The 8,965-nt window shown below is 40.5% G+C and overlaps 1 protein-coding gene across 1 annotated transcript; it reads right to left on the reverse strand.

The window, feature by feature from the left end:
• Positions 1-2,176: 2,176 nt before the first annotated feature.
• LOC117983910 (pancreatic triacylglycerol lipase-like) lies at positions 2,177-6,229 on the reverse strand. Its single transcript, XM_034970552.2, has 5 exons — positions 6,168-6,229; positions 5,697-5,819; positions 4,485-4,727; positions 2,968-3,148; positions 2,177-2,306 (listed from the first exon to the last, which is right to left on the reverse strand). The coding sequence occupies exons 1-5, from the start codon at positions 6,190-6,192 to the stop codon at positions 2,177-2,179; spliced, it is 702 nt and encodes a 233-aa protein (XP_034826443.1). The 5' UTR covers positions 6,193-6,229.
• Positions 6,230-8,965: the final 2,736 nt, after the last annotated feature.

An 8,965-nucleotide genomic window follows, 5' to 3' on the forward strand; every position in this document is an offset into this window, starting at 1 on the left:
AATTAAAGACAAAAAATTACTTATATTTACGAATTTAATTGAGAGCCTCACGTCTTAGCGTAGCGAAACCAATAATTAGGTATTTGACTCCAATTTTTTTATTACTTTATTATAAACTAGGATAAAAATAATGACGTAAACTGAAAAACTAATTAAATCGATCAAATAACAGAAAAGTTATAAGCATTTAAATATTTCTGATTAGACAGACATAGCGATATAGCATTTTGACGTCACACCTTACTAATGTCATAGTAGCTTCGTGCGGTTTCATACAAATTTTCGTCCGAGAAAGGGATAGAAGACCCTGAGACTCCAAAAATTAAAAATGCCTGTAACTTTGTAAATCTTTGTTGGATTTTAATATTTTTTTCAGCGTAACTCATTATTTTTATCCTAGTTTATAATAAAGTAATAATATTTATCAAATTCAAAAGTAGCCAAATACCCAATTGAGAACCTCATGTCTTAAAAGATGTCAGAGAAACAACCCACCTATCTATAGTACTTTTAATTTTTTTTAATTTTAATTTAGATACAAGTTAGCCCTTGACTGCAATCTCACCTGGTGGTAAGTGATGATGCAGTCTAAGATGATAGCGGGCTAACCTGGAAGGGGTATGGCAGTTTTTAGTGAAACCCTACCCTTTGGTTTCCCACACGGCATCGTACCGGAACGCTAAAATCGCTTGGCGGCACGGCTTTTACCGGTAGGTGGTACTAGCATCCGGGCCGAAGCCTCCCACCAGACCAGACCAGAAATATAGAAATTATAAAATTCCAAACCCCCTGCCAGGAATCGAACCCGGGACCTCCCACTATTAAGACCACAGCGCTCACCACTGCGCCAGGGAGGTCGTACGCTACAGGCCGCGATGGTAATCGGATTGGAAACGCCCCGCACACCCGCACAGCCCTCTCGCTAACCCGGTGTGGGATGCCTCCCCCCACCCCATACCCCGATTGCTATCTCGGCCTGTCGCGTACTATGTCACGTTCTATATAATAATAATAATAATAATAAAAAATATTTATTTAAGAAAAAATATTTACAGGTTACACAAATTCAGGTATAATCATAAACTCGAAGCTTGAGTTTTTCCGTATACCGAAGCCGTTAACATTAGGTATCTACACGTCACACATATCTTATTAAAAGCTAAATAACAATAATTATAAACTAACAACATTGAACCAAATGTACGATATTTTAAAACTTATATTTAGTAGGTAAAAACGCAATTCTTAAAATTATAAATGAATGTAGGTAGGTAAGTAAAAAGTTCGTTACCGCAAAGCAGAGTACCTAGTTAGGGTTGGGTTATCGTGCTCGAGCGTAAGACGCTCACTCACACTACTGCATGTTATATATGTTGCATAGTAGGGTCAAAGAATTATACTTCCTAAATACATATGTAGGTACCTGAGGTATACATCTCCTGAGGATGCTCCCGCTGTGGAGCGCAACGTGCGTCGAATGCGTGTTAGTGGTAGGTACGTGTTGCTTGATGGCTTTCCTGTATGTTTAGCAGTGGGGGGGCGGTGCATGCCGCATGCTGCATGTTGCAACATCAGAGAGCGCAAACTAGTTTATGATCGCGACTTCGTCCGCGTGGACAACACATCAACATTTAGGGGTTGAATTTTCAAAAATCCTTTCTTAGCGGATCCCTACGTCATAATAGTTATCTGCATGCCAAATTTCAGCCCGATCCGTCCAGTAGTTTGAGCTGTGCGTTGATAGATCAGTCATTCAGTCAGTAAGTCACCTTTTCCTTTTAAATAGGTACCCATTTATGATTTAGCTTATGGTCCCTTGTTATACCATGGATTTCCAAAAAGTAACGCATGCTTCTATACAGCATTTAGTTGTGGATATTGTCACAGATTACCGGAATAAAAACGTTATAAGTCCCGCAAATTGCTATTACGCTGGAACCATGTCTCATTAACATCGAAATAACGTCATTTGACGTTTGAAATATATGATTATTAAAAACGCACATAACGTAAAAATATACTTGCTCGAAACGTCAGTCTTAGTGCTGACGTCACTAAAATGGCGGCCACGCGCATTAGCAATTTCTGGACTTATAGTTTATTGTATTTATAAATGAGGTATTTCTGCGAAATAATACATCAATTCGTATTCCAACTAAAGTGCTGTCAGTTTATATTAAAAGTAAAAAAATGACGTTTTCTTGTAATTGGTTCCATTGAGGCCGAGCCCGTAGGGAAACTTGTCGGCGGTCTGCAGCCAGTAGTGGCCATTGCTGGTGGCGGGACCGGACGGGTGGCCCATGTAACTGTAGACACAAAAAAAACAAGGATGCAATTATTATTATGAAATAGATTTAAGTAATTTAAATTCATTAACGAAATTCGATAATAATTCTTGTTGCAATAATGCAGTGACAATAGTGAGCGAGCGTCAACCAATCAGAGGTGATTGCGATCGTGACTATAGCTGTCATTCTACCGCAATCGAGCCATTGATGTCTGGCACAACTTACAAAATAAACCTTTTTAGGGTTCCGTACCTCAAAAGGAACACTTTGTATTCTGTCCGTCTGTCCGTCTGCCATGTCGTTCAACAAAACCGATAGGGTAGGTACTTCCCGTTGACCTAGAATCATGAAATTTGGCAGACTTGGTTGACGTCAGGCAGGTGTTCGGCTGTAACAGATCACCTACAACCATTGACTTATATATTACTTCGTATGGACAGGGTTATTGATCAAACAAAATTGCACCGACTCATTGGTGCTTATGCACCAATGCAACCTCAGTGACGTCTGGATTTCTTCGCTTGACCATATCTCGTCCTTTATATCGATGCCTAGAACATGTTTGGAAAAAGACATGTTGTGCCGACCCCATAATAGTCATAGTGTGGGATAGTAAAGGTCAAGAAGAAGAAGAAGAAGGGAGGTGGAGGGTTGTCCCTAACCCATCAGCTGGACCTACCTGATTTCCGATTCACACTGTCCTTTCTTGAAGGCGTCCCAGTCCTTGCACTTCCTGGCCGGGAAGGCCAGCGGGTTGAGCACGGACTCCACGTACAGCATCCAGGAACGGTTGTGCGAGCAGCCCAGCAGGAGGCAGCCGGGCTGCGACGAGCCGCCGTTGGGGTAGTAGTCCACGTGGCCTGGAACAGGTTATGTTGAGAGGCTGAAAGGTTTTATGTCATCTTCTTGTTTTGGTGCCTCTTCTAACAAAGGTTGGCGATCATTTCATGGCAGACTTATGGTACAGAGCACGCAATATTTCAGTGTGTGGAGTTCGAGCACAAAAGAAAAGAAGCCCAGGGAGAAGGCGAATCAATAACGCCTACGAATCTTGTCCCTCGTATGCTCTCAAGCGAATCGCAGTGGGACGCATGCACTGAAATGTTGCGTGCTATTATTAAAAGAAGAATCAAGGATGAATGGGATAGGCAGAAAAAAGATAGCGCCTAAACTCTAAAGAGAGCCGTCTTTCAGATGCAATGCAAAGGTCTTACCTGAAAGATAGAGCGGAGGTGGGGAGGAGGTTTTTAGTCCGTAAGCCATTGTGGAGTCGGGCATGCCGGGGGCATGCATGAGGATTTTCCTCCTCCCCGAACAAAAAAAAATAAAAAAATGGTACTGTAACACTAAACAATTGGCAGGTGCTTTTATTGAACCACTGCATGGTTAATAGTCTAGATTATGTGACCAAAGAAAGTGAGTATGAAAGCCTGTACAGTTTTTTTTTTTAATTCAGATACAAGATAGCTCTTGACTGCAATCTCACCTGCAGGGTTAGCATGGGCGGGGATATAATTTTCTCCCCGGGGAAAGGATAAAATCTTTATCCCCTCCGACAGCTTTATCCACTCTCCGAGCATGGGCTCACGGGTGGATATAATTATCCACAGTGAATAAAACGGTGGACTTTTCGGTTTTTGGATCTTTTCCTTTACCTTTATTGGGTTAATGGTAATTGGTATTAGGGACCTATGTTGGGGTTCCCAACCATATTCCAAACATAACCCAAACACAACCCAAACATAACACAAACACAACCCAAACATAACCCAAACACAACCCAAACATAACCTAAACCCAACAGGTACCGCGAGACATGTTTTGATTTTTTAAGTTCTATGAGAATAAACTTAAACCCACGTCTAATGTCGAGGATAAAATAGTCCCCGAATTAGGGATAACTTCTCCTCTCCCCTGTTGCCGTGCTTTGAGAGGTGGATAAGTAAATTTTATCCCTCGTCAGTGGATATAATTGGGGGATAAAAATTTTGTCTCCTGCCCATGCTAGGGGGGCTGGTGCGGGCTAACCTGGAAGGGGTATGGCAGTTTTTATTAAACCCATCCCCCTTTGGTTTCTACACGGCCTCGTACCAGAACGCTAAATCGCTTGGCGGCAGTAGACGATAGATGCGGCTTGATGCCGAGTTCTTCTAGTGGGAAAAGGTCATAGAATATAAGTAGGTATACCAGACTGACCAACAGGCTCGTTAATCCCGTACATGGTAGCATCAGTATGCATGATGTCCACGAACTCCGCGTCCGTAGGCTTCAGCCTGGCGTCCGGGTTGACAGCGTTGAAGCAGGGCCCGGCCGGGTCCAAGCCGGATATCCGGCCGAGGTTCTTCCCGGTCTGCTTCCGGAAGGTCTTCCCGGCGAACCCGGCGATGTGTGCGCCGAGACTGTGCCCGATTATGTGGATGTCGGATGGATTTTGACCCTCTGTAAATTAGTTGAGTTGTTAATTCTTTACTATACGTACGCTATCAGCGGAATTAAGTAGCGCTCTCTCTCTCGTTTATTTTTTATTTTTTATTTTTTTATTTATTTTTTTATTTAGACAAAAAAAAAGCGAATAATTCACACCACACTTCCAGACCAAAGCACTAGACAAAAAGCCGCGACTGGTGTTGGCAGTTTGCAGCCCAAATAGACCGTAGTCTGTGCTAGGGCTGACAAAGTTCATCGACCTCATTCATACTATATTATATATTATATTATATACTATACTATATTATATACTATATATTATTCATACATTACTAAAACTATACTTTATTTGGTGCAACACTGTGGCTAATTCCTTTGTACACAATCTCTAAACTAAACTAAAATATCACGTCTAAATCTATTGCTATCCCTTTCATAATGTTGCTTGCGGAAAAGGAAAGCACTAGATTTAGACCTGTTAATTTAGTTTGTTTAGAGATTGTGTACTAGAGAATCGGCCCCACTGTTAATGCATACGGAGTTTAGATATATAATTTAAATAGATAGGATAAGTTGTAATAAGTTAAAGCATTCGTTTCAACGGATCTTGTCATAAAGACGTTTAAAATTTTCAAAAGAGGTTTCTAGGAGAAATTTCTTTATATAGAATTTAAGTTTTTTCTTTAAGGATGGGCGCTGGGCACATAAAATCAGATTAGATACCTCCAGCGGAAGGTTATTGAATAGTTTTGGTGCCGCAGCTGTAAAATGTCTACTCGAGAATCCAGACGTTCGTCGGGGAACTGAACATCTTAGTTGCCTTTGCCTCTATGGTTTGGCTCTATGATTTGTATGGGTACGTAACAGAGAGTGCTATACTAACTTCTCCGTGGAATAAAGTTAGTATAATGCTTTCTCTGTTTTTGTATGGTATTAGGTAGAGAGAGCTGTATGTTAATTTGTTGTACACAAAAAACTTACGTTGCACAATAGCAGCTAGGACCTGTCCAAGCTTTTCTCCAATGAAGCGCACGAACGACGTCGAGCTGGGATAGATCCAGTTCAACACAGAGCTGGCATCCAGAGCGATCAGGTTGATGTGTCCTGTTTACAAAATACAACTAGCTGTACCTGATAAAAATAAGTTTAAAAAAAATACGAGACTTAGGTTTATAGAGATTTAGGTTTATTTGAAAATCATGTGGGAACTTTTTGATTTTTTGGGACAATAAGTAGCCCATGTCTTTACCCGGGATGTAAGCTAACTCTGTACTAACTTTTGTCGAAATCAATTTAACGAATGGGCCGTGAAAAGCAGACGCAAATTCGCATTTCATAATATTAAGTATAGAGGATATTGGTCAATCCTGTCCTCTTAAGACAGAAAGAAGCTGGATGGCTAAGCTGTTCTAATGACGCTGGAGCATGTGAGTGAGAGGAAGATGGACTGACCACTAGCAAGGAACGCCTGTGTCATGTTAGTGAAGGACGTCTTGGTGGGGTTGTCTCTGTAGCCGTGCACGAAGATGATGAGATGCTTGCCGTTGGTTAGCTCCCGTTCCTGGCGTAGCCACTGCGCTGCTGCGTCCAGCTTGAATATTTTCGTGCTGGTCCTGTATTTTATAAAAAACTAGCTTATGCTCGCGACTTCGTCCGCGTGGACTACACAAATTTCAATTCCTTTCTTAGCGGATGCCCACGTCATAATAGCTATCTGCATGCCAAATTTCAGCCCGATCCGTCCAGTAGTTTAAGCTGTGCGTTGATAGATCAGTCAGTCATTCAGTCAGTCAGTCAGTCAGTCACCTTTTCCTTTTATATATTTAGACTAGCTTATGCTCGCGACTTCGTCCGCGTGGACTACAAAATTTCAAAACCCTATTTCACCCCCTTAGGAGTTGAATTTTCAAAATTCCTTTCTTAGCGGATGCCTACGTCATAATAGCTATCTGCATGCAAAATTTCAGCCCGATCCGTCCAGTAGTTTGAGCTGTGCGTTGATAGATCAGTCAGTCAGTCATTCATTCAGTCAGTCAGTCAGTCACCTTTTCCTTTTATATATATATAGATATAGAAGAAAGTTTAAAACTCAAACCTGACTACCTCTTAAAACATTACTATAGACACATGGTTTATACCCCTACTTATATAACGGTGAGGCATCACAAAGGTCTACCCCCCTACATAGTCTGCTGCGCGGAATAGAGATCGGGTCGGAAAAGTGACTGTCATAATGTAAATACTAGAAATAAAAATAAGCTTGTAATGCCCACCTCCAGGCTAAGTAAAGTTAGCAATTCATTTATTGGAAAATCTATAAGATTTTATAATAAGCTTCCAGAATCCTGAAGACATATTGGAGATGTCTCTCAACAAGTTCAAAGTTTTCATAAAACGTAAACTAATTGAAAAATCCTATTACAATGTAAAGGATTATTTAAATGATAAGCAAGCTTGGGAATGAGTTGCTTAACGGATTGTGATAGTTCTAATAAGTTTCAATAATTTTGTAAAGTGGTGATAATAAAAAGAATACCCGGCTGAGTCTGTTGTGGGCTCTTCTCAGACCTGGGCGCGTTTGGAACCCTCGTAGCTTTAGTTTTAAGTTTGCGTAATAATTATCACCACTATATCTTAGAAATCCAACATCTGACCATCAAAAAGAGTTATTAATTACCTATTTTGAATAAATCATTTGACTTTAGGTAGGTAGGTAGGTACTTACTTTTGGTCCCGTACCTACCATTGGTGTAGGTACGGGACCAAGAGGCTATTTGCAGCTAAATTATGAGCCTATGTCACTTTCCAGGTCTTTATCTATACCCATGCAAAAAACACGTCAATTCGTTGCACTGTTGCGACGTGATTGAAGGACAAACAAACGCACTTTCACATTTATACCTACTGATGAACATATTCTAATTTTTTTTTGTGATGTAAGCACAAATTCACGGTTTTAGGATTTTTTCTTTACTACGACAGATCTATGTACGTAGTGTACCTACCTGCCAAATTTCATGATTCTAGGTCAACGGGACTCTACAGGTTTTCATTATCTTTTCTTGACCGACAGACAGACAACGAAGTGATCCTATAAGGGTTCCTTTTAGGGTTCCTTTTTCCTTTTGAGTTACGGAACCATAAAAATAATTTTTTCCTTCTTATGGATAGTAGAACCTTACTTGGTCCTGTACACCAGGGAGAGGTTGTCCAGGTTGGGCGCCTTGTCCCCCAGCATCTGATCGTACGTCACTCCGAACAATCCCTTCATGAATTCACCTGGACAGTTGCAAGGAATGGTTTACAAATTATAATCATTTCAAGCGGCTTCAAAAATAATTAATTAAAAAAAAACTACTTACCCTGTCAAAAAATAAACTGAAAAGTCAAAAATTCACATTGGCACCATACAGCCACCATATTTAATTTTTTTTTAATTACTCGGGATGTAAAGGATAAGTAGGTATCTGTCTGCCAACAACAGATTTGGATGTTTGTTTAGAGATGACTTTCTATATTAGATTTTAGGTTTTTAAAAATCCCGCGGGAACTCTTTAATTTTCCGGGATAAAAAGTAGCCTATGTCGTTCCCCGGGGTGTAAGCTAATTTTACACTAAATTTCATTACAATCTGTTAAGCTAGCAGACAGACAGACAGACAGATAGACAGATACACTTTCGCATTTATAATATTAGTATGGATTAGTATGGAAGTATGGATCATTATCAAGAGATATGGATATATGGATAACAATTTTATTATCATCATGATCAACCCATCGCAGGACCAAAATTAACACAGCTCTCCTGTCAGAAATTCAGAATGAATTTTAAGCTGGCTCAGTGTAGATTAGCAGACTTCACATCGAACCCCCGCCCTACCGAATAGAAGACTGACGTGTTAACCACTAGGTTATGTATAATGTACTAAATCTGTAAGTTTACTTACATTGCGAAAACCTCTCCTTGTAATCGCCGTCTTCGACCGGTTGTTGGAGGTCGGACCCGTCCGTTTCAGTTGCCACTAAACATAGAACACCAACTAATTATTTATTTCATCATCATCAGCCTGTGGACATCCACTGTTGGACGTACCAGTATGTACAACCCCAATCCACTAATTACTGTGGATAATGAAAGAGATCTCTACCCTCAGCTATTGAAATATAAGGATTACAATGCAGAGGGGAAGAAAATACTTACAGGAGGATGCAGGTGTAGCAATAACCCAATTGTTGTCTACGCAGACG

The sequence above is a fragment of the Maniola hyperantus genome, chromosome 7 (assembly GCF_902806685.2).
Source record: "Maniola hyperantus chromosome 7, iAphHyp1.2, whole genome shotgun sequence".
Classification (NCBI taxonomy): Eukaryota; Metazoa; Arthropoda; class Insecta; order Lepidoptera; family Nymphalidae; genus Maniola; species Maniola hyperantus.

Coding starts and splice junctions, on each gene's coding strand:
- LOC117983910 (XM_034970552.2), bottom strand. CDS start 6,192: ATGACACAGGCGTTCCTTGCTAGTG. Junction 5,820..6,167: donor ACAGGCGTTCCTTGCTAGTG/GTCAGTCCATCT, acceptor TTTTGTAAACAG/GACACATCAACCTGATCGCT. Junction 2,307..2,967: donor CAGTGTGAATCGGAAATCAG/GTAGGTCCAGCT, acceptor TTGTGTCTACAG/TTACATGGGCCACCCGTCCG.